Raw genomic sequence first — 26,164 nt, 5'->3', positions numbered from 1 at the left:
CAGATCCCAGCATTGGGATGATTACAACATTGGGATGGTGCATTGTGCAACTGTCAACGTTTCTCAGGAGTTGATTATGTTTTTGCCTTATATGATCAAACGTCACATTTTTTCGCGCATTAAAAAATCACTTTGTTCTCAACAGTTTTTTTTAAACACTTATTTGCCTTGCCGTCCTAGAATATCCAAACTTCTATGGATGGTTCAATCAGTACATATTTCAATGTACTTTTGAGAATGGAATGATAGTACTCTTCAGAATAAATTCTCAACTCCTATGCAAGTACACTGGAAATCACAACATCACACTTGTAGCTGTCATTTTAGTTAAGAGACGGGAATTATAAAACAGGCAGGGACCAGAAAATTCTCAAAACACACTTTCTCAAAAGGAAACACTGAACAGTATTTGTGTACTAGTAATTTTGATGAAGATTATGATTAGCGAGAGTATTTTCACACAAGGAATTGTCTTAGTTCTTTGTAGTATGGATGAATGTGTGGAAAGATGTAAAATCATAAATGTTCTTCCCTGGCCCCAAAGATGAACAACTGCTTTCATTATATAATCTCAATAAAAGTATTTTATACAAAGTGGTAATTGTCTCTTTCAATCAAATGCTTTGTACGATAAATGATACCTCTTTTTGAAATAAAACACCAGTTGTACATAGCTAGCAATATGTAGTAGGATTATTTTACAAGTACATTCTAGGAATATTCTACATCAACAGTCTCCATTTTAGAGTTCAAACTGTTGTTTTACTTGAATTCCAGAGTAAAAAAATAAGCTAGAACCAAAACTCAGTTATTTCAGGGTAGAAACTATAAAAACTAAAATTTAAAGTAGGCCTATCGTGTTCACTGTATTTACGACGGTTGCAGAGTCCTGGAGTCATGTGATCACCATTTGCGACCTTTCCAGCCATTTTCCAACAAGCAAAGTCCATGATGGAAATTTGAATTTGCTGAGCAACCACATGATCCATTCATCAACTGCAGTAATTAGCTTAACACCCCCTCCCCCCTCCCCAAAGGTCATAAAATCAGGGACAACTCAAATAACAACTGTATTGTTTAGCAATGGAAATTCTGGCCCCAATTGTGGTCGTAAGTCAAGGACTACCTGTCTCGGCAGGGCAGGGCAAGTAAAATCACTTCTCTCTGCAAATTAGAGTTGTCCACCAGCCACCCATGCTCCCAAAGTGTGTTCTTGCAAGGCTTTTCCTTACTACAGCTATGCCAGCACTTACAGCATTTAAATTACAAAGGATGTACAACAGAATGGCCTTGCACTTGTTCTACCAGAGGCTATCATCACCTTCCAAGAATAGCAATCTTTATCATTGTCCAAAAACCTAGCGTGCTTTCATATCCACCAATGAATTACCAGATTCCTACAAAAAAAACCACCAATACACTTCTCAAGAGTAGCAACTTCCCAGCAGTAAAGTTTAGGATTAGCTTTAAGAAGGAAAACTTCCAGGTGGCACAGTGGCATCAGCAGTGTCTAAAGTTGCTGACCCGTATCAGCATGAAACAATGGAGTTGTATTTCATGCTGATTGACAGCTTTTCTATAGCCGGGGAATTTTTCCTTTCATTCTAATAATTCCCTCAAAAACATGAAATGTATTGCTTGTATCCCAGTTCAGACTTGTTTGATAGTCGGAGGGCAGCCATCTTGAGGGATGAGGCAAACCAAAGTTGGTGTCGATGTGAATGCCAGCTAGGAATAAAGGATAAGATTAGGGTTAAGAAGAGGTGAAAGGAGAAGCATCACAATCCTTCAGGAGTTTCCATTTGACCAGTACTAAATGAGGACCATCTCTTGGAAAGCTTGCAGAAGTGATCATCAAAAATATAGTTTCTCTGTCTTCTCACCTGAACAGGAGATAAACAGTATAACCTAGCTTCTTTTCACAAGCATCAGGAAATTGCTGGCAAAATTCAGAATTCCCTCAATGAGGGCAAGCTAACTTGGTCCAGAGCCAGAAAAACATGCTCAAACCATGATATTGCCACCAACATGCTTCCCAGTTGAGATAAATTTCTTCTCCCGGAATGCATGGTTTGCCTTTCGAAAACACATCACACTTCTCATTCAAGTCAAAAAGTTTTAACTTGGTCCCATCCATTCACAGAACGTTCTTCTAATACCGTACCCTTCCGGTTCGTCCACGTTATATTTCACAAACTAGAGAGCAGCAGAGCTGTTTTGGAGCATAGCGGCTTTCTCCTTGCAACCCTATCAGGATGGCCACCACGATGTCCTCAAGAACATTGACATTCTTGAGTGCAAGAGGCCTTCGGTTAGATGTTACCCTGGGCTTCCTTCTCCTGCTGGAGTATCACACGCCTTGCTCTTTGTGTGATTCTGGTTGGCATAACACTCCTGGGAGATTAGCAGTGGGGTTGAATTGTGTTTTTGAACATGATGTGCCCAACAGTAGGCTGGTGGACACCAAATTCTTTGGAACCTCTTCTAGTCCAACATCAAAAAACTGCTTTTTTGGAAATCCTGAGAAATTTTCTCAGTTCCAGGAATGACATATTTCCACATAACCCGTGTTGCGAAGATCAAGCTATGGCAGTGATTTCCCAAAATTCTGTTCTTTAAATAAGGCAGGACCTTCCACACTCACACCTGTGGTGTCATCCCATTGACTGAAACCCCTAACTCTAATTTCACTTTCAAATGAACCAACAATCCTAGGGGCTCATATACTCTGGCCACCCAATGCTTTTGACCCCTTTGCTTAATTGGGGTATTTTTAAAATCTAGTTTTAGCACGTATGAAGAATAGATCAGCTGCTAGGTCATACTGATGCAGAAATATTGAAAATTCAAAGGGGTTCACACACTTTTAAATTTCTGCAAATTTCAGTTTTACAAGTGATGTGAACCGTGATGAAAAATATATAAATATGATGTCCGCATACTGATTGATCAGTTTCAGTTTGATAGTTCAGCTCAACTATAATGGGCCAAGGAATATGTTCACTGTAATCAATTATTGAATTTGGAAAGCTGAATCAAAAATAATCTCAAATGTAAAACATACTATGATGTTACAATACAGATAGCATGTTTAAAACAGAACCTCACACTTATGGAATACAAACATAATGAATTGTTATATATATTTTCATGGCCATGATTTTCAACAATTTATGGTACTTTACAGACCATCATCTGGTTATCATTCTGTAACTGAATATGTGAAAATAATAATTAACAGTTTTATTGCATAAATATACCTAGCATTAATGGAGATAATACATCATTGCCATAGTGCATTTGTTAATATTTTAGCATGATATATGCCATAACTTTCTTTCCTAATTAATTAAATCATTTATTAAATATCAACATACTTCATTACTGATTGTTTTAGTAGTAAACTTTTGACTGTATTTTCAAAAAATTAAATAGCAAATATACCAATGATTTATAGTTAATAAAAGTACTTGACAGGGTTTGTAACTCTCCCTACCCTTAAAACATGAAATGATTTTTTAATGGCTCTTTCGATGCTAAAATTCTTGTTTCTCCCATTTCTCCTTAGGTCTTGAATCAAACCGTCCAAATTTAATTCTTGGATTAGTGATTTGCCAAAAAACGAAGCGTCCTGCAGCTGTATTGGAGCCAGAAAAGCCTGAGGAGAAGAGGAGCCGAGTCCAGATACAAGAAGAAACAGAAGTATTAGGATACTCTAAGGGCAGCACACTTCCCCCGCAAGAAAAGAAAACTGGAAAAATTTCTTTGTATTCTGGAGAAACCACAATCAGTACAACACCTCCTGATTCTCCTCCACCTCCACCTCCAAATCCACCTTCAGAATCATCCTCAACCATGGCACCCTCTGTATTAAAAATACTGTCATCCATTAAAGCAGGAAGCTCAACCACCGTGGCACCATCTAATGCTTCAGGAGCTACCGCTACTCCTGTGTCTTCTGCCAGTTCCTCAGCCTCAAAATCATCCACACCACTTGATCACATTTTGCAAACCCTTTTCGGGAAAAAGAAGTCTTTTGATCCTGCCACCAATGAGCCTGAAGCTACTCCTCATGCCTCGAAGCCCGAAGCACAGGTGGGGAGTGACGAAGGGCCACTTGCTGCTCCTTTAATAGACCCTATTGTGCAGCAGTTTGGACAGATGTCGAAAGACAAAGCTATCGAGGAGGAGGAAGACGACAGACCTTATGATCCCGAGGAAGAATATGCTCCAGAGAGAGCTTTTGAAATGCAGGCTGGCGAAAGCAGACTTGAGAAGGGCTGCGAAACTTCGGAACAAGAGGATGAAGCCTACGATCCAGAAGACGAAACCATCTTAGAAGAAGCAAAAGTCGCCGTGGAAGATTTACCTAATAAAATGTACTTGGACTCTAAAAACAGCTCCATAACCACATCTGCTCCCTTCGTGCCTGATGCGGCTCCTGCGCCGTCCTTGGTAGAGCAACAGAAAATGCTCGAGGAGCTAAATAAACAAATAGAAGAGCAGAAAAGGCAGCTCGAAGAACAAGAGGAGGCACTCAGGCAACAAAGGGCAGCTGTTGGTGTCTCCATGGCTCATTTTTCGGTATCCGACGCTTTAATGTCCCCGCCTCCCAAATCGTCCATAGCAAAAACTGAGTTATTCCAACACGAAAAACCCGTTTCTGAAAAACCCGAAATGCCTCCTTCCTCCATTCAGCCTCAACTCTTGGGCCAAGGAAATGATCCCAGACAAAGCAGAGATCCCCGACAAGCTAGGAGAATCCTAACGGAGTGTAATGAAAGTGTTGACTTTAATATAAAGCAGCATGGGATACAGGGAGAACCCTCTGCTGGACAGATCCCTCCATCCAGCTATTCAGGTCCACTCCAGGCGGCATTTGACAAAGAGGAGAAATGTCACAATGAAACATGGATGGCAAGTGAAACGGGTCCTCCTGCTGTCCCTGAGCAAAATGTGCCTCTCAGTTATGAAAACGTTCCACAAATTCACCCGGAAATTATAAATAAACCAGCTCCCGTTGAATCGCCTACAAGTGCGCCTATTCGTAAAGTATTGCTGCCTACCCCTCCCACGCCATGTTTCATGCCCGTTTTCTCAGGCTCTAATAATGCACAGACTGTAACTTGGTCAAATGCCTCTCAGGACAACAGCACCCCAGGGGTCGTAAGAGACTCTTTTCCAAGTTCAACATTTGTATCTCAGGAGAAAATTCCTGGTCACTTTGAAGCAGAAAGAGGTCCGTTGAATTATAACGAAGGCGAAGTCCATCCTCAATCCGGCCATTTTTACGAACAGAGGGAGTCTTCTACAATTCAAACTGAAGAAGTGAGAGGGGGCCCTCCTTTTCCTCCAGCTGGGCAAAAAGGTGCCCCTCCGGTACTGTGTAGTGCTTCTGATTTCCACGGGCAAAGGGGTCCCCCCCAGCCATATAATGAAGGACATAACATTCCACCAAGTAATGATGGGCAAAGAGGTCCACCACCAAGCAGATTTTCAGCGCCAAGAGCACCTATTCCTTCGTTATTTTCTGCGCCACACGGTCCACCTGTTTTTGTTGAAAATAAGGGCCCTTCTCCATCGTTTCCTGGTGTGCCAAGAGAAAAAGCACCCTCTCAATTTGAAGATCACAGAGAATCTCAAGCAGAACAGAGAGAATTTTCAGATTCTCAGTATCATGAGGTGAGCGGTCCGCCTGGCCAGTTTGAAGGATCTGAGCCTCCGCAGTTTGTAGGAAATCGAGGGCCTCCTCCATTTTCCTACGGGGGCCAAAGGAGGCCTCCGCCCAATCAATTTAAAAATCAAAGAGGGGGCCCATCAACTCAGTTTGGAGGACCAAGAGGTCCATCACCTAATCATTTTGGAGGTACAAGAGGTCCTCCTCCCAATCAGTTTGAAGGACAAAGAGGACCGGCACCAGGTCATATGCCAGGACCAAGGGGACTTCTGCCCTCACCATTTGAAGAGAGGAGAGGAAGCCCACCCCCCAGATTTCCAAACCAGAGGGGCTCAGCATCACATCAGTTTGGAGGACCAAGGGGACAGGCACCTGCCTCGTTTTCAGAACAAAATGACTCTGCCCCTAACAGACATAATTTCCCAGGACAGTCTCAACAAGGTATGAAACCATCCCCCAGACCTCTTTTGGAGCTTCCAAGCCATCCTCCACAACACAGGAAAGAGATATGGGATGAATCTGGCCCATCTTCTTCTCATCCTAATATTTCAGGGCAGGGTTCTTCATCAGACACACAGTGGCCAGCGTCTGATTTTCGAGAGGGTCGAAATAATGACTACAGAGGCCAGGGCTTTGACAGGGGGCCGAGGGAAAGATTTGAGGGAGGCAATAAGGAAAAAGTGTTAGAGCAGCCAGAGAAATCAGACAATAGATCAAACAGAGGAAATGATGATAGACGGAGGGATCGCGAGCATAATTGGGCTTGGGAAAGGGATCGCGGCAGAAATTGGAATAGGGGTAGGGAAAGAGATTGGGAGAGACACAAAGAGAAAGACTGGGATAAAAACAGAGATAGAAACTACAATAAAGACAGGGAAAGGGATTCAGACCGGGTCAAAGATTGGGAAAGGAACCGGGAAAGAACCAGGATGAGAGAATGTGATTCTTATCGAAGACGGAACCGGTCCAGAAGCAGAGAACGTGACTACGATAGATTCAGGGACGGGGCCCGCAGCCGGGAGAGAGAGAGGGACCGAGATAGGGACCGTGACAAAGATAGAGGAAGGGACCGCAAGGAGCGGAGCAAAAGTACAGAATGTGATAGAGACTCTAAGCCAGAATCCCAGATGGGCACCCAAAAGCCATCACATCCAGAAGCTGCTTCTGCTAAGTAGACTCTTCAGCAAGGAATCCCTTAGAAGTAAAGGGGGAAACATGTAAGAGTTGACTGTGTACTACTTGTATATATTGTATATTGTTAGAAAATACTTTGGTAAAAGCTTTCGTAAAAGACTAATTTTGAATTGTAAATGCAATATATTAAGGTAGGAAGCCGGGAAAACCTGGACTCAATACATTTTGTTCATAAAAGTTTTCTTACAGAGTACATAAGACACAGTCCTTCCCTGACTGGTCCCAGCAGCTGTGTACAGATAAGAGATCAGTAGGGCTTAGGACCACTGCTCTTGCCTTTTTAGAGTAGGGGCCTGTAGGAATCCTACTTACTCCCAAAGAAAGATCTTGGTTGGGATCTAACAGTTCTATGACATGGCTTTGTTTTCCTTATTATCTTGAATTTCCATTTGCTGACAAAAAAAAATGGGAACTGTCTTCAAAAAGCACATTGCTTTTAAAGGTTTCAAAGTTGTGTTTTCCAATAACTTAAGTTGGTAATTTTATGAGAATTCAAATAAGATTTTAGAAGCCATAACTTTACATCTCAAATACATGGTGTTTTTGTGTTTTGGGTTCCTACATAACTGCAAAAATATCAATATTTTTGTCCTGAGTTAATCTATGGCTTTTGTGTACTTAACAAATGATGGCGGAAGAGCAGTGTTGCTACTTACTTGTAATTTGAAGAGTATTTGAATAAGAAATGTTAAATTTCTAAACTCACATTTTACATGAGGGCATTTTGAATGTAATTTCAACTGATTTATGATCTTAGACAAGAAGTACATATGTCTAGATAGATCACTACCATTCTTATCAATAAACTCTTAAAGTTCTGTATTTTGATGAAAGTTGTAATAAAAATTAATGCCCTCTGTACTCAATATAACTAAGCTTTAAAAACAAAGGTATTGATTTTTTAACCTAAATTGACTGAACAAAGTTGGAGGAAGAATTATCAAGATTAATATATCAAGCAATGAGTTGAAGGAGTTTGACTTTTCTTCTGGTTATCTGTCAAAAGATTCATGAACTAAAGACAGTTTTACTTGAGCCAAGATGAAGAACTTTTAAGTTCTAACTTAAGTGGGAGAGATTTCAGGATGCTGATAATTATCCTATTGACACCAACAGCAGTGAAATTCTTAACTTTGATAGGAATATGTCCTGTCCATGTGAATTCATGGCTACTATGATAAAATTGGAAGTAAATATTTCTGTAAAGATTGGAGAAATAAAGCCGTTACTAACAATTCTGTACTTTAAAAGGGAAGGCTTTTTACTGTGAAAAACAGTATTCTATTACTTTTTCTGTATTCTTCAAGTTCATATTATAATTCTTAACAGTACATAGAAAAACATTACCTGTTGAATTGGATTTATACATTTACAGATAAACAGTTACTTTGATATTTTTGTAAGCATTGTAAAATTAAATTCGTAACATCTGCATTTTGAAACCTGCAATATAAATAGTACTACCCCATAAATAAATCACCACATAGTTATACTTTATATTGGTACATCTTAGTCTTTAAACATCATGGACATGCTGATATTTTAAAAAAAATGGCCTGTTTGCAAAATATTTTGCAAAACATTAAAAGAGGTGGTATAGAATGCAAATACCTATGATGTAATTTTTTATTCAAGAAGTTTCTAACTTAAAACCATACATGTAAGTATACTAAATCAAGTGTTGTTTAGGTTTACTTGACAGAAGTTTCTGTAAATTGTATTTTATATTTCAAAATATATCATTGTACATTAAATGTGGAACTTCATAGATTTTTGTTACTGTAAGTCAAATAAACATCTACAGAAAGCCTTGGCATGAAGAATTTTATAGGTACTGATCAGAGTATTAATCTAGTAATGTGACAGTATAATCTGGGAAACATGGCCAGATCTTGCAAAACAGGATACTTTACTCATTTTTTAAAAAAATACTATTTTTGTTGTTGTTTTCAATTACGAAATGTGATGAGGGGCTCCATTATGGATCTGTGCATCTTTTCAATGTTAAGGTAGCATAGCAATCGTCTGATCACAACATCCAGGATCCAGTTTTCAATTTTTGAAAAGGATGGATATACATGAAAGGTACTGCCAGTTCCCAGGACTTGGTTTGTGATTCATAGAGTTAAACTTGCAAAACCATTTTCAGATCTGAGAAATAGATTGCTCCTTCCTCTGGGCCAGCAACTAAACTAAACATTCAGGAGTATTTCTGATTTTCTCCATTTATTTTTGAGTCATAGGAGTACATTTGATTTGTATGAAAGAAGAGAGAATATCTTGTCATGACAAGTTAGAATTGCTTCACAAAGTATACAGAATTTTTCCTGCAAGTGCAGGTGTTTTTTTTCCCAGATCAACCACATATTGATACATTGGTTGCACCAAGAATTAGATGACCAGCTTGTCACCAGACTGGTATTGTGGGCTGAGAGTGCTAGCGGCTAGCCTAAATCATCCAACCAACCTTTGTGCCTAAGGCAGGAGTAGAATTCATAGTTTCCTAGTTTCTAGCTTGGGGCTTTAATCACTACAGTAAACTCTATTGAAATACAACATCTTAAGCTATTTGCTATAACTATTTACTTCAATACTCAAATACTTTGGCCACCTAATGAGAAGGAAGGACTCACTGGAGAAGAGCCTAATGCTGGGAAAGAGAGGGCAAAAGAAGGGACAACAGAGAATGAGGTGGCTGATTGCGATGGGTCGGTCATGACCTTGCAACTGACAACATCATTTACTTCATTCTTCTGAATAGGTGTCCTGGTTTTCTGTTATTATAATGTATTATTTTCTTTGCACTGAGATTTGAATTGCTTTTAATCCCACATGTATTAGGGAACTGTATGCTGTTTAGAGTTGGGCAATTGGAGGGAGGGAGGGAAGAAAATTATATTCAGTTATTACAGCAGTTTAAAAGGAAAACTTTAGCATATATTCCACAGTGATGAAAAGATATGCATGCCACCCAGAGACATTAAAAAAACATCCTAAACTGATATTTCCAGGGGGGGGGGGGGAAATAGAAGGTTCCCAAAATGGGGTGGATAACTCTGCATCACCTACAGGACTGAAATTTGACTGAGAACTTGGTCTCTGCTGGCTGCCTCTCTGCAGAAGTTAGTTAATTGGCTTGGGAAAAGAATAGCATCATCACAGACCCCTTTTTAAATTACTGGTATTAGCGCAATGTGAACAAATGAATGTATATACAGATCTGCACACTTTTGAAATTTTATTTTGGTCTGGTCAGTCTCACAGCCTCCTTTTTCAGTCTAAGATACATGAAGACTAGAAACAAACTGAAAAGTAGAGATGTGTATTTCATGAGGTCGGGTGGCAAGACAGAATGAAAGAACCCATAAAGCAATAACTATTTTTTTGAAATGACATTTTGGAATATGTGCTCTATTTTCTTCAGCGAATGGGTGGAAGTGAGCATCTTTTGCCCTTAAACGAGACATGCCGAAACATTTTCCCACAATTAAAATTTAGCGTAAAAGATAATGTGGTCTTGGCTGAAAATTTCTAGGCCATCTGCTGGTTGGAATGTTCATTCATCCATTTTGATTCTTCACATGCTTGGAACTGTAAAGGGTACACAACCAACTAATCCTTAGACGATACAATTAATAACAGTTGAAATGGATATTGGAGGTCCTCCAGTCCAGCCCCCTGCTCAAGCAGGAGACCTTATTTTAACAGAGTTGGAAGGGACCTTATAGGTCATCTAGTCTAACCCCACCCCCCACTCAAGCAGGAGAGCCTACACCATTTCTGACAAATGGCAGTTCAGTCTCTTCTTGAAATCTCAAGTGATGAAGCCCCTACAACTTCTGAAGACAAGCTGTTCCATTGGTTGATTGTTCTCACTGTCAGAAAGTTCCTCCTTACTTCTAGGTTGAATCTCTCCTTGATCAGTTTGTATCCATTATTCCTTGTCTGGCCTTCAGGTGCTTTGGAAAATAGCTTGACCCCCCCACTCCTCTCTGTGGCATCCCCTCAAATATTGGAACACTGCTATCATGTTTCCCCTGATCCTTCTCTTCACTAGACTAGCCATGCCCAGTTCCTGCAACCGTTCTTCATGTTTTAGTCTCCAGTCCCCTAATCATCCTGGTTGCTCTCCTCTGAATTTTTTCTAGAGTCTCAACATCTTTTTTATAGCCTCTTCTTAAAAGCCTCCAGTGATGGGAGCACCTACGACTTCAGAGGCAAGCAGTTCCACTGAAGAGTTTGTGGAATTATTCATGATCATTTCTCAGCACCAGTGGTGAAATTCATTTTTTTACTACCAGTTCCGTGGGCGTGGCTTTGGTGGGCATGGCAGGGAAAGGATACTGCAAAATCTCCATTCCCACCCTACTCTGGGGTCAGCCAGAGGTGGTATCTGCTGGTTCTCCGAACTACTCAAAATTTCCGCTACTGGTTCTCCAGAACCTGCTGAATTTCACTCCTCCTCAGCACTATCACAGGGGTGATGCTTTTCGGTAAAGACATTTTGCCTTCACCGACCCTTATTAGCAAACTCAAGACATCCGAATGATATTGGTTTTTACATTCCGGAACTGCAAAATGAATCCATAAGTCAGCACTCTTAATTCACACACACATGCTGATTGGCGAGTTTTTTAAAAAAACAAAACAGGTTTCTAAGTTTCTTCTTAAAATGAGAATCTGAATGAGAGCAAGATTGGCTGGCCAACGTGCAAAAAGGATGATTTTGGGACGGAAAAAAAAAGCCGCCAGAAGAGGCCATCCAAAAGCAAGCAAAACGAGCCTGAAGAAAACACCTCGTCAGATTTGCTCTACTTCGTAGGAAAAGCAGCCGCAGTACCAGTAGCCTGGCCTAGGTGGGAGTTAGGCCCTTTTCCCGCCTTTCACTCTTTCTCTTCTTCCAGAAAAGCCTTGTGGAAGGGGGGGGGGGGAGAAAGCTGAGGAAAGCTCCCAAATGCTTTTGTTGGACAAGATAGCTTCCTACGAGGGGGGAGGAGGAGAAACCCCTGCACGACGACAGGTAAGAAACCGCAGCTGTCCGCTGAGGGGAAGCAAACGGAAGCCGGAGAGAACGAAGCGATATCCCCATTTACTTTCCCTCCCCTCCCCTCAGGAAAGCCGAGACAGATAATGGGCGGAGCTTAGGGAAAACCATCGGGCGCATGCGCATCCCCCTCCCTCCGCTTCCGAAGTTCTGGACGTTTGTTGCGGTTTTGTCCGTTAGGCTGCGGCCAGAGGGAGAGAGGCGGGGGAAGGAAGCGGGGGGCGTGTCCTTCGGCGCGCGCCGCAGGCCTCGGGGGCCGTTTGAGCGGCGGTCGCCCGGGCCAAGGTGGAGGGTGGGCGTGGCCTTCCTGCCCGGCCGGCCTCCCGTTGGTGGGTTGCTATGGCGACGGCGGGGACTTACCTGTCCTGAGCGGCCGAGGCTGCTTGGCCAGGTTGTCCCTTCCTTGAAGTGGCCCTCCTCGAAGGGGGCAATTGGAGGGCCCTGAGTTCGTATCCTGCTGCCCTACTCTTCTCCTCGAGATGTGGGGGAAGGCGGTTGGACTCCCAGGAATGAGGGGCTGACGACCTTCCAGTCTCGTTCCCCTCTTACAACATTTAAAAAAGCAGCACTGACCCATAGTCTGCATAGGGCTTTTTCAAAGGGTGTGTGTGTGCACGCATGTGCAATCCTTTTTGGGGGACTTAAGTGCTTCCCCACCCCCATCGCCCCCCATTGCTAGCTAGGCTAGACATTTTATCTGCTTTTCCCAGTTTTAAGAGGACCCCTTCCTCTGCCTTCCTTACCACCAGACCTTCCTGTTTGGGGGGCCATTTGGGGGTGGGGGGCATCTTTTCATTTCAAAAGTTTTCAAAGAACGTGCCAACGGTGTGGATGGCACCGGTTGGGTTTGGATAGTGCAGCTGTTCCCACTAGCTCTCCGGAGCTGGGCATGTTTTTGCTGTGTTGGGAAGGGTCGGCTCTTCATAGAAGGATCCGAAAAGTGTTTATTTTGGGGGGTATGCCAATCGACTTCCTTTTGTAGTGCTTGCCCTTGATTGCAACTGTTGCATAGCTTTTGGCGCACCGAGACGGTGGGTGTTCTTGGTTTTGGATATTCATTGGTCCCCAAACGTGGTGGCATTGGTATTCTTCAGAATCATGTCAGACACAACCCTCAAGGCGTCTGAAGCCTCCGGACCTCGGGCTGTAGTTACAGATCAAGCTGCTTCTGGTCCTGTTGTTGAAGGCCCCACCGATTCCTCTTTTGGTGAGCACAATCTTAGCTTCACCACAACAGACCTCAGCCTGGTGGAGATGACAGAAATAGAATACACACAGCTTCAGCATATACTCTATTCCCATATGGAGGCCCAGTCAAATGAAAACGAAGTGGAAAGTAGGTTAAACTTGAATTGCTTCTCAACCAACAATGCTGCAAATCAATCCCATTACTTGTCGTCATCTAGCAGTCAAGGCGGCTTCTCATCAAACAGCTCTGGAAACCAGTCTCTCTACCCCATTATCTGCCAGTCTGGCTTGACTTCTGACAGCAGTTTCACAGGGCCTAATCAATGTCTGGGGCACATTGACTTTCAAGAGCTAAGGATGATGTTGCTTAGTGAGTCTAGCCTACCACCAGGCCAAGCTGAAAAAGCACCGAATGGGAACTCCATAGATATCAACGGGCAAAATTTAGTAAAATTAAAATATAGTGAAACCTCGGGCAGCATAAATAAAGAAAATGTAGTTGCAGAAACTTTAGCAGCAGTTCCTGAATCCAGAACCAAATCTGCAGTCCGTGTTCGGTTAGAAGACAGATTCAACAGCCTCCAGACTGAAATTCCCAGGTGCCAAGAAACTCAAGAAACTGGAGTAGCTCTTAACAAGTGTGTTTCATTTTTATTTTCTTTTAACATATTCAATTTGCTGGTAATATTGATTCATAAATAAAACCAGGGAATTGCTGAACTTTGGACACATATTTACTATATGTTAATTATATATTATTTTTTTCCAGAAAGAAATTATTATCAGTACTATGTTCAAGTTAATTATAACTATTTACCATCTGGTATACACATACAGCAAGGAACAGTCATTCCAATTTTCAGCTTCCTTGGTTTTAAAAGTAAGATAGTTATATTTAATTAAGGCTGATTTTAAACTTCCATATGAATCCTTACCTATATTAGTTATATGCTCTGGTTTTTAGAATAATGCAATCTTTTAATTGAATCACGCCTAAGAGAGAGAAGCTTTGAGTGTTCTTTATGAATCTCTAATTCCCTGCACTTAGAGGCATCTCTTAACACAACCGAGATGTCAAAACGATGACATGCAAGATGTAATGTCACACTGCAAATTATGTCACTATGCAAATGCATGAATGATGCAAGTACAAAATTTGCATCATTTGTGTGATGATGCCATGACAACCATATTTTGGTTTGCCTCCTCCCTGCAGATGCCTGCCTGCACTAAAAAGATTTTCTATGCCAATTTTGTCTGACCAGAAAACCAAGCAGATTTAGACTAGTTTGTACTTGGATCCACTACCACAAAAGAAATCCCAAAATTCGGGTTAGATTGAGGGTTAAAACTACATGCTGGAAAAAGGAATAGCAAATGACCTCCGTGTCATCAAGACAACTGCATGGATGTGTCAAGGTCAACACAAGATACAGTGACTGACTTCTGATTTCCAAGCATATGTGCTTTCTAAAGAGATTATACTGAAAGTTTAGACTGATACTCAAAATTTGTCACAAGATCATTGGCTTCCAACCCATATATGCTGAAATCAATAGTCCTATAAATAATTAGACATACTGTAAATTGCCAATGAATAATTTCACTACCAGATTTTCCTCAAAAAAGCATAGTATAGACTTTGTTCAGGTTCTAAACTGGCTTTATTTGTGATTCTTATAAAAGTTACTCTCTTTATTCATTGTAAAGTACTAAAGATGCATTTTGTTTGAGATAAACCTACCATAGTGCATTTCAAGTGCAGTATAAATGATTGCTATCATATTCCAGAATTTTTTTTCCCTGGGGTGGCTTATTATTCACCACTCAGAGCCTAGTAATTTGGGAAGGATGCCAACAGTATAAAGAAAATTAAAAATTAATTAAAAACCTACTCTTTGTCTCCCCAAGAATGTGACGACAAAGATAGCTTGTTTCTAGTTCTCCGTTCAACTGAATTGATTGAACTAGTTGGGGAAATATCCTTCTCACCCAGTCACGTTGCACATTGAATGACTGTGTGAAATAAATGACACAGGCATCAGACTTTTTAAAAAACTCAGACTCTATACATCATAATAGTTACATGAAGTTCTCATAACATGTAGTGACAAGAAGGGGGGGGGGAATTCAAAAAATCTGAAAAAGTGGGAACACTTAGAAACTAGCTTGGAGCTATGAACCACGGTGGTGCAGTGGTTAGAGTGGAGTACTGCAGGCTCCTTCTGCTGCCTGCCAGCTGCCTGCAATTTGGCAGTTCGAATCTCACTAGGTTCAAGGTTGACTCAGCCTTCCATCCTTCCGAGGTGGGTAAAATGAGGGCCCAAATTATTGGGGGCCATAGGCTGACTCTATAAACTGCTTAGAGAGGGTTGTAAAGCCCTCTGAAGCGGTATATAAGTCTAAGTGCTATTGCTATATAGGATATCTTACCACTCTACAGTATCATGAAGGTAGATGTTTATAAAAAAACAAATTATTACTGCATTTCGTTACTATTTCAAAAAGTTTAAAAAGCAAGCATGTTTCTTGGGATTAAAAAAAAAGTTATCTGTTACACCTAGTCTGGATATATAGTTGGTGTTAATATACACCAACTAATATTCTGAAGTGAACTATGAATGAAAAAAAATAAGGATTCATTTCAAACAAGCTCTCTTCTTTTATTGATCTCATTCATAGTTTAGTAACCCTCATTCGCCATCCTTCAGAAACGATGGGTGTTCCTCTCCACCAGCAGCAGAACAAATGCACTGCTTTAGTGAAAAATAGGACCGCTGCTACTGCCACCACTGCATTGCAATTCACGTGCCCGGTCTTTACACCAAACGCTGCTTCTCCTGCAACTGGAAACACCAATGTTGCACAAGCGCAGGTTTGTTCCTTTATTCGTCCTTTGATATTTCAGTTGATGCTTTACATTATTCAGGCCTCTGGAAGACAGTGCAGGTCATCCTCCATCTTACGACCATAGCTGAGCCCTCAATTTCTGTGAGAAATTTGTCAAGTGAATTTTGCTCATTTTTACCACCTTTCTTGCCATAGCTGTTAATGAACCATTGCAGTTGGTAAGTTAGTAACTTGGTTGTTAAGTAAATCTGGCTTCCCTATTGTTTGCTTGACAGAAGGTCACAAGAGGGGAACACATGAACTCAGGACACAGCAATGGTCATAAATATGAACCAGCTGCTCAGCATCTGAGCTTTGATTAGATGAGCATTGGAGTGCTTCAAAGGTCATAACTATGAAAAACCGTCATCAATCACTTTTTTCAATCCCATTGTAACTTTGAACGGTCACTTAATGAACTCATGTAAGTTGAGGACAACCTGTCATAGGGATTTACAAACTTGAGTTTTGAATGAGATAGGTTTCTGTCACTTCTTGGATGTTATTTGATGGAAGCAACAAATTTGGCCGTGGTCCAAAGAACAGCGAAACCAAGTGGGAAAGATTTGAGAAAACTAACACAAAACAACACCAAGTCTTCTCTTTTGCTTTGTATCCTCTCCAATCTATTTTCTTGCTTTCAAACTAAATTTACAATATTTACAAACGTAGGGTGTTTTTTTCCTCTCTCTCTTCCATGTAGAGCTCTGGAGCTGGTGTTGTAGAAACAGTCAAACATCAAGACCTTGCATTGCCTCGAGCTTTTTCTGTATGTTACCAGCAAGAAATTGAAACTAGCAAACAAACAGTTGGTGCCAGAAATAAAGCTGTACCTGAACATGTTTGGATTAAATTGGGAGGTAAATGGTGACATTTTTCCCCCTCGTGATTCTGTTAGCTTCTTGAGGATCTCGATTTTAAAAAAAAATTCTTTAACAGTACGTTTCACGCAAATAGCTGCACATTTTTTTTTCATATCTTTGGAAGATATGAATAAGTTACGGATGACCCTGGGAATGTTGTGGTATCAATGGATACAATGAATACTGAATACAATGTTTCATTTGTAGTGTTTTGTTTGTATAGTACTAGAAAAAGCAACAGAAAATACTCAGAATTGAGCAAACTAAAAACTTTTCTTTTTCCAAGAGGGAATTTAGGTCAGTTCTCCAGACTCAACAGCACTTTCTGCCATACATACAGTTGATAGGTGTATCTACTGCTGTTGAGGTCAGAAGCAACTGGAGCCATAAGGTTTAACTATTGTATGATTAATTATGGTTATAACTTGCCAGCCAGCAGGGATATATTTAAGAGGGTGCAATAATTTCAAATTAGCAGAGGAATTATAAGTTAAATGATAAACGATCACCTTTGGTATTCACACTGATTTTTGTCCTGCAGTAAAGCATTTCAATGGGAATATTAGAGAGGCAATTTCTCTTAAAAGTGGCTTAATGATTTTATTAAATTAAAAATGGTGGCATAATTTCTTTATCTTGTAAATATTTCTTTTTAACATCCCGCTAAGATGCAACTGTATTTATGTTTCTAAGATGCAGAAGTTTCTGCGCAAGAATCAAAGATTTCAAGATAGTGACCACAGCTGGGCGAATAAAACCCTATTACTTTTTTATGGGTGTTACAACAGATGTAAAACAGCTGCACTTCCATTGCATGGCTGTGTTTGTCCTCTTTACCATTTGACCCCCCTCTCTGTGGACAACTCTGCTAACATGCATTTACATTTGCATATTTTTTAATCAGTAAAAAAGAAAGTATTAGTGGACGGATCTATTTTTAAATACTCTACTGGAAAATATTTATATTTTCCAGTAGAGCATACACAGGCAGTCCTTAACCTACCCCCATAATGGAGGCTGCTCAGTATGGTTATAAATCATGATGGTCACAAAACAGGTCACCCATGTGATCAGCCCAATTTTATGACCTTTTTTGCAGTGTTCCTTAAGTGAACTCCTGATGATTAATAGTAGTAATTGTGAGAGGGATCTTGGAGTCCTATAAATATGAGCCAGCAGTGTGCAGCAGCTTCCCAAAAGGCCAACATAAACAGAGGGATAGAATCAAGATCACATGAAGTGTTAATACCACTTTATAATGCCTTGGTAAGGCCACACTTGGAATCCTGCATTCAGTTTTGGTCACCACGATGTAAAAAAGATGTGGAGACTCTAGAAAGAGTGCAGAGAAGAGCAACAAAGAGGATTAGGGGACTGGAGACTAAAACATATGAAGAACGGTTGCAGGAACTAGGTATGTCCAGTTTAATAGAAAGAAGGACTAGGGGAGACAGGATAGCAGTGTTCCAGTATCTCAGGGGTTGCCACAAAGAAGAGGGAGTCAAACTATTCTCCAAGGCACCTGAGGGTAGAACAAGAAGCAATGAATGGAAACTAATCAAGGAGAGAAGCAACTTAGAACTGAGGAGAAATTTCCTGACAGTCAGAACAATTAATCAGTGGAACAGCTTGCCTCCAGAAGTTGTGAATGCCCCAACACTGGAAGTCTTTAAGAAGATGTTGGATAGCCATTTGTCTGAAACGGTATAGGGTTTCCTGCCTAGGCGGGGGGTTGGACTAGAAGACCTCCAGGGTCCCTTCCAACTCTGCTATTGTATTGTATTGATTTTGGCAAAAATGTAACTCATGGCCATATCACCGCAGGATACTGAAAATGGCTGGTTGCCAAACCCCAACATGCAGTCCCCTGACCCCGTGATGGGGTGGCCATCAGAACTTTGGAATCAGGTCATAAGTACCTCCAGAGAGGTTTGTCATAACTTTGAAGTACAGCTAGTCCTCGACTTACAATCACAATTGAACCCAAAATTTCTGTTGTTAAGTGAGACATTTGTTAAGTGAGCGTTGCCCCATTTTACCCCCTTTCTTGCCCTGGTGGTTAAGTGAATCCCTGCAGCTGACAAGTCAATAACCCAGTTGTTAAGTGAATCTGGCTTCCCCATTGACTTTTCTTTTCAGAAAGTCGCCAAAGGAGATCACATGACCTTGGGACACAGCAATGGTCATAAACGTGAACCAATTGCCAAGCATCTGAATTTTGGTCACGTGATCATGGGGATGCTGCAAAGGTCATAACTGTGAAAATCGGTCATAAGTTACATCTTTCAATGCTGTTGTAACTTTGAATGGTCACTAAATGAACTGTTGTAAGTTGAAGACTACCTGTACTGGTTTTAACTACCTGTAAATGAGAGGGGTTGGAGAGTGACATTATTTTTCCACTGTCATTTTGATATACATGAAGGAGGGGGTGGCGGCCTGGAGGCGGAGCTCTCGCCTCACAATCAGGAGGCGGTGAGTTCAATCCTAGGTAGAGGCAGATATTTCTTTCTCTGAGCACAATGAGAATATATCTGCTGAACCAAACTCCGCATTGGTGATAGGAAGGGCATCCGGCCATGAAAACTGCTAGCTTCATTCAGTTGCAAACCCAAAGGATTATGGGGTGGTTAAAAGAAGATGATGATTTTGATGTAAACGGACAATGGCAAAATAGGACTCCTTTCCCCTTTTTCTTTTTTCTTTTGCAAAGGAGAGGCCTTATGTAAGCAGTCAATAAACCGAAGAAGTCGTAGTCGTATCCATCCCTTGGATGCCAACATACAGCGCAGGCCCCTGGGTGACATTCAGAATGTGTGCGAGAATCAAAACGCGGCTCCAGGTCAGAGTTCTTGGCAATCGGTCCAGCCAGCCCAAAATACTCACAATGGAAGCCAAGGCAGCATCTCCCAACGCCGGGAGAGGCACAACCGGATGGAAAGGGACAGAAGGTAATTGCTTAGTGGCGGCTTCTTGAGTTCGCTGTTCTCTGTGGAAGTATTTCAAATTCCTTTTTGTGAGCCTTTTGAATTAAAACGAATGCACACACACACACACACCCAACAGACAAATTAAAAGTACAGTATACGTGTTCAAAAGAATGCATTTTATAATTGAACAGAGGGTTTGGTCATTCTACAAGTCCTACGGGTCGTAATATCATGTACTGATTTTCAGAAACAAACTTTCTTTCCTTGTGTCTTCCTTAGCCTGCATTTCTTGGGAGGGGGGAAATATTTCTTTTTCCACATTCAAAACAAATCAACTGTACAACACAAACAATATGATAGTGAAATATTGAAATAGTTCCTTTTTTATTTTCTCAGCAACAACTTTACGCAAGGGCACAACAAGGCTAATGTGTTGTTAAGACCCTTAGACCTACCAATTTGTGACAGTTTAATCAATGTTTGTTAGCACCCTTCTCCTCTTCTCCCTCTCTCTTCCCAGTCTCCCTTCCTCCTCCCCCTCTCCCTCCCCACTCCTCCTCTTCCACCTCCTCCCTCTCTCCCCCATCTCTTTGCCTTCTCCTCCTCCTCTTCCTTCTCTCTCTCTTCTTGCCTCTCCTCCTCCTCCTCCCCTCCCCCCAGTCTTTGAGGTCCTCAGTGGCTCCCTCATTCTCACTGTGATGACCCGAGGCATGGCATGAAGGCAACAAAAGCAGAAAATGGATATGACTCCCTTTATTGGCACCAACTTTGCCCCCAACGTCCCTTTTACTCTAACCTGGAGAAAAACTCTCCCACAAACCTGCAGATCCTCCAGTTCAAATGCTGTAAGCAGACTGACTGCAATCAATCACTCCAGCAGGGCAAGATAATGAGTCCCAGAAACGAAGAATAATTCCAGCAAGACAAGATAAGCACACAGCAGGACGGAAATAATTCAAACACATCCAGAGGAATGCCAGGAATGCACAACTCTCCACACTATAGGAATTCAGCATTTGTTCCCGACAACCGCCCCTCCCAGCTGCCTCTCCTTTAAACTCCATCCCCAGGTGTGCCTTGTGAAGGGAATCGGAGCCCTTCCTCGTAAGCCACGAAACCCCGTTGCTCTCTTCTGCATTCTTCCCTGTGCTCCCTAGGATGAGGAGGGGGTGGGCCCTGGTCTTCATCTGAACCCCCTCTCCCTTGTTCTTCCTCTCTCCTGCTCTGCCCAGCCTGACCTTGTCCTTCCCCAGTTTCCTCCACAGTCAACGGAGCCACTCTCCTGCTCTGTCAGCTGTTCGTCTTCCATCTCAGGGGCTGGACACCCACCATAACTGAGTCTAACTTAATGGTGATCACCCTTCCCCCCCCCCCCCCCCCCCTCTTTCCCAGCATCAGAGTCTTTTCCAGAGAGCCGGGTCTTAACCCATGGATTCAATAAAAACTTGAAGCAAAACTAAGCAAAATCAGTTTACTGCAAACATCAGGCAGCAATACTAGACCAGCTGAAGAATTTCCCAAACATCACAAGTATTTATGGCTAAGGTGGATTGGGTGTTCTGAGGTGTCATTAATTCATCAGTCCTTCCTGGGCTCGCTTTGTTGAATTTCCCATGATGGAAAGAGTGAAGGAGATTAGCAGAGTTGCAGAAGAGGGATAACCAGTCTTCTTCTTTTACTCAGAGAGCAAAACCTAACCAAACCTAGGGTGGTTTTAGAATTACATAATTGAAGTATTACTTTTCATCAGCACCCACCCCTCTCTTGGAAAAAGGAAATATTTTAGGAAATATTAAAAAGACAGAATATTATATTTCCCTGGATGAGAAAAGGAGAAACATGTTTTAAAGACAAAGCAGCTCCCTACAGCTTCCTCCTTCAGCTCCTGGGTAAGGGGATTAAGACATGGCCCTCAGGACATGATAAGATTTGCCCTCTACCCATCTAGCAACAGAACTCACCACAGGGCACCTGGGAAGATTACATCACCCAGCAAGGCTCAACCAAGCCTGGGACTCAGGACAGCCTTCAGAGTTGCCCCTGCATGGCCCCATGGGAGTCTGACAACCAATCAGAATGCAAGCTCAAATTCAAAAGCCCAGAGAGGGCATAAAACCCAGGGACTTTCAGCATCTCTTCCCCTTTTCACCCACCATCTTCAAGGCATGTGATCCTGTCCACCATTAAAACCATCTTTCCAAACAGCCTCCATGTTTCCAGTGTCTTTCTCCCCACTTGGAACTGAATCCAGAAGGACGTTTCTTCCAACAATCCCTGGAAGACTTGATAGTGATCTAATTTCCTAGCGCATGATTTCCCGAATCTCATTCTTTTATTCAAGAAGAATCTTCCAAACAGTTCTATCAACTTGTCATGTTTCACAGAACAGCAAAATAAGATTTCCCAGGGATCAAGAACAACAACAGATGAAGCAGTGCGAGAAATGAATGAGACCAGACTGTATTGTTTAGGTGTCAGGGGCAAGGGAGCAAGCTTAATTTAAAGATGGATATTGAAATCTTTTTTTAAATGCTTCATATTGTTAATAATAATAATAGTAACCTTACAAGTATGTGTGACTAGTTACTTAATGTGAAGTTTGTACATTCAGGTAGTCCTCAACTTAACCAGTTGGAACGAGAATTTCCATTCGTAAACCAGGTGGATGTTAAGTGAGTCACACCTGATTTTATGACTTAGTTTGCCATGGTTGTTAAGTGAGTCATTGCAGTTGTTAAAGTGAATCGCACGGTTGATTCCATTGATCTTGCTTGTCAGAAGACGCCTGGGAAGGCTGGAAATGGTTCTTCACACAATCCTAGGACGCTGCAACCGTCATCGTATGCCCATGATCAAGTGCACAAACTTTGATCACATGACCCTGGGGATGCTGCAAGGGTCATAAGTGCGAGGACTGGCCGTAAGTCACTTTTCCCCAGTGGCATTGCGTTTTTGAATAGCCCGCTAAACAAATGGTTGTAAATTGAGGACTAACTGTAGAAAGCCTTTTCGGGTTCAAGAATTGGCCCTGATTATCTCTGCACTTCTAGGCGCAGAATCAGGATTTGCTGTGATGAACTGAATCTTCTAGTTCCGTTCTGCACTTCGGACACTGACAAGGCAACCACCTTACAATGGACAACGGCCTTTCTAAAATATATTCAAGAGCGACATGGAGATTCTCTGAAAAAGGTCAGTTAGCTCCCCGTTAATATATAGAGCAGTGATAACTAACCTTTTTGGTGTTGCATGCTGAACCCTCCCCCGCTACGGCACCCCGTTTGGGGCCTGGAAGGCCTCCTGCACCAACCTGGAAGCCAAAACAGGGCGCAGGGGCACTGCACGAGACCCAAAAATGCAATGTGAGCGGCCCCCGCGCATGCCCCCCCCGCACATGTGTGTGCGTGTCTTCCGCATGCGTCCCACTCCCTGCGCATGCACAGCAGAGACACACAGACCAGCTGGTCAGCAGGAGGCATGCCTGCATGCGCAATGGAACTGAGCTGGGGTGACGGCTGGCATGCCCGCAGCGCCATAGATTCACCATCACTGATATAGAGCATTGTAATAAGAAATTTATAGTAATATCTCAATGTTCCTTGGACAATATTTGATTATGAATAGGATCCGTTTTTTATTCTTAGCGCAGTGGAGTTGCCATAGTAACGGCTTCACAGGACTCCACAAGGGGGCTCCCTCTGGTAAGGGGGGAAACCAGTGGTGGGTTTCAAATTTTTTTAGAACCTATTCCGTAGGTGTGGCCTATTTTGTGGGCATGGCTTAGCGGTCATGTGACCGGGTGGGAGTGACCAACTTGTAAATGTGGTGAAACTCATTTAACAATGCTCTTGCTTAGCAACCAAAATTTTGGGCTCAATTGTGATCATAAGTTCTCTTCCTTTTTCTTTCTTTCTTTCTTTCTTTCTTTCTTTCTTTCTTTCTTTCTTTCTTTCTTTTTCTTCCTTCCTTCTTCCTTTCTTTCTTGTGTCTCTCTCTCCCTTTCTTTCCTTCCTTCCTTCCTTTCTTTCCTTCCTTTCTTGTGTCTCTCCCTCCCTCTTTCTTTCCTTCCTTTCTCTTCCTTCCTTCCTTCCTTCTTCTTTCTTTCTTGTGTCTCTCTTCCCCACTTACTTTCTTTCTTCATTCCTTCTTGTGCCTCTCTCCCTCTTTCTTTCTTTCCTTTCTTTCTCTTCCTTTCTTCCTTCCTTCCTTCCTTCTTTCTTTCTTGTCTCTCTCCCCCACTTATTTCCTCCCTCCCTCCCTTCCTTCCCTCCTGCCTTTTTGTGTCTCTCTCTCCAACGTTCTTTCTTTCTCTTTCCTTCTTTCTCTTTCTTTCTTTCTCTCTTTCTCTTTCTATCTTTGTCTCTCTCTCTTTTTCTCTCTCTCTCCCTTCCTTCCTTTCTCTCTTACTCTTTCTTTCTCACTCTCCCCCCCCCCCCACACACACATACCTTCCAGTTGGCGAAAATTTCTGTTTTGCCAGCTGGGAGGCTGGCAAAGAAGCCTCGTTTTCCCTGCCGCCCGTGGCACTTCACTTGCTGCAACTTGGACAATGGGGAGCTGGGAGTAGCGCTGTCCGGGTTTGAGGAACGGATGTTCCTTCTGCTCAGCTTACGCACTTGAAAGGACCCCGTGGTTCCACATCCACAGCTGATCCCTTCTTGGCCAAAAGGGCGCCTTTTCAGTCCCAGCTGGGCGTCTGGAAGAGAGTGGCCGAAGTGGCTTCTCTCTCCTCCTGCCAGCCGAAGGAAAAGCCCCGGGTAGACGGGCTCCGCGTGCATCGGCTGCGGCAGCCCGGCAGAGCAGCGCGCGGAGCCGTCTCCCCGGAGCTTTTCCTTCGGCTGGCAGGAGGAGGAGAGACAAGCCGCTTCGGCCAACTTGTGTAAGATAAGACAGGCAGGCGGGTGAGCTCGTAACCGCGCCTTCTACGTTTTCTCCGGCAGAGTCACGCGCCCACCCGAGCTGGTGGAGCGCAGGCAAGCGCCATCCCGTGACAGGCGCGGGGCAGGAAACTTACTTCCGGGTTCATTGACCACCCGGATCGCGTGATCCGGTGCGATCCGGCAGAAACCCACCACTGGGGGAAACCCAACATTAGAAATTAGGTTTGGTCCAGAAATTTTCCCCCTATAAATAGATACCCGGGCAATGCCAGGTTATTGGCTAGTAACTTAAAGTAGCTGGTTATCACTGTTACTAATATAATTTGCATTGGCCAAGTACATTTGTATGAATTGGACTTTTTAAACTCCCCCCCCCCCCCAAACAAAAAATATCCCCTGCAAACAGTTTTTAAGATCAGCTGCATCACTTTAGATGTCACTGTATTACTGACTTTAGGGATATCTTTGTGCATAGAGTTGCTGTAAATGTTATTCATTCATCTTGGAATTGGTTTTTTTTTTTTTTTAGGAATTTGAAACTGTATTCTGCGGTAAAACAGGCAGAAGGCTAAAATTAACAAGATCAGATCCCATAGCAACCTGTGCAGCCCAGGAGATCACACAGAATAATATATCTACAGACATGAAATAATACAATCCCCATATTCAAGAGCTGGTGAAAAATAATTCAGAATGTCTAAACCTAAACTCACCGACTGGACTTTTCTTATAATATGGTTAACTACATCTCTATCTCTATGTCTATCTCTATATTGTTCAAGACTAGTAAATGCTACTCCCCATCCCATTTCTATTTTTGATTTTGTTTTATCAACTATATATAATAATTAAAATGCTGCCTATGTAGCAACCTGTTCTTTCCCCTCTTGAGCGTGCTCATATATATAAATTATAAATTAAATTTATATAAATTAATAGATGTGCCGTAAGAAACCAGTTTTGCTATTGGAAGAAAAAATTGTAAGTAATTTATAAACTGTATAAAAATGGTAATTGTATATATGTAGTAACTCAGATCTTCCCTTTTTCAAAGTTTATACCCTGTAAAACTAAAATCTATAGAAAAAGCTGTTCACTATGCGTTACAAATATACTGCTATTTTAAATATGTTTTGCACTTTCTCTAAGAACTTCTCATTCAGGATGAAGAAAAAGATTCTATTTTGCACAAACATCCATTTAAACGGATAGAAAAAAATGCAGCTGTAAGTTCTGATGGAAACCTCATCGACTTCTCTGGTGTTTTATGTGACAATTCCCATCCTTTTAGTGCAAAAGTGGTATTTTGTAAAAATACATGAATTTTAAGTGCACATATTTTTTTCCCTTTCCTTTTTTAAAAGACAACTACTAGCTATATTTGTTAGAAAAGCTATTTAGCATATTTAATTGACAGTGGCTTTATCAGAACAGATAATGCTAATAGGTATTCTTATACAGAACTTATCACAAAATAAATACTGTTTAAATCACGGATA

The 26,164-nt window shown here is 41.9% G+C and overlaps 2 protein-coding genes across 7 annotated transcripts in view; both read left to right on the top strand.

Moving 5' to 3' along the window:
- Positions 1–8,674, top strand: part of DIDO1 (death inducer-obliterator 1) — an 87,380-nt gene extending 78,706 nt beyond the window's left edge. For all 6 annotated transcript variants that reach the window (XM_081949686.1, XM_081949684.1, XM_081949688.1 and 3 more), the window contains one exon: positions 3,569–8,674. In XM_081949686.1, the coding sequence (XP_081805812.1) occupies positions 3,569–6,852 (3,284 nt within the window). In that variant the 3' untranslated portion in view covers positions 6,853–8,674. The remainder of the gene's footprint in view (positions 1–3,568) is intronic.
- Positions 8,675–12,386: 3,712 nt separating this feature from the next.
- Positions 12,387–26,162, top strand: TCFL5 (transcription factor like 5). Its single transcript, XM_081949724.1, has 6 exons — positions 12,387–13,741; positions 15,786–15,978; positions 16,696–16,852; positions 19,569–19,806; positions 22,836–22,977; positions 25,195–26,162. Exons 1-6 carry the CDS (start codon positions 13,014–13,016, stop codon positions 25,315–25,317), a joined length of 1,581 nt encoding a protein of 526 aa, XP_081805850.1. The 5' UTR covers positions 12,387–13,013; the 3' UTR covers positions 25,318–26,162.
- The last annotated feature ends 2 nt before the right edge of the window (positions 26,163–26,164 follow it).

This window comes from Natrix helvetica (assembly GCF_964273705.1).
Source record: "Natrix helvetica genome assembly, chromosome: 3".
NCBI lineage: Eukaryota > Metazoa > Chordata > Lepidosauria > Squamata > Natricidae > Natrix > Natrix helvetica.
Note: the sequence above shows the minus strand (reverse complement) of the source record. Positions and strands in the feature narration are given on the sequence as shown.

Coding starts and splice junctions, on each gene's coding strand:
- TCFL5 (XM_081949724.1), top strand. CDS start 13,014: ATGTCAGACACAACCCTCAAGGCGTCTGAAGCCTCCGGACCTCGGGCT. Junction 19,807..22,835: donor CGGATGGAAAGGGACAGAAG/GTAATTGCTTAG, acceptor CTGCACTTCTAG/GCGCAGAATCAGGATTTGCT. Junction 22,978..25,194: donor ATGGAGATTCTCTGAAAAAG/GTCAGTTAGCTC, acceptor TTTTTTTTTTAG/GAATTTGAAACTGTATTCTG.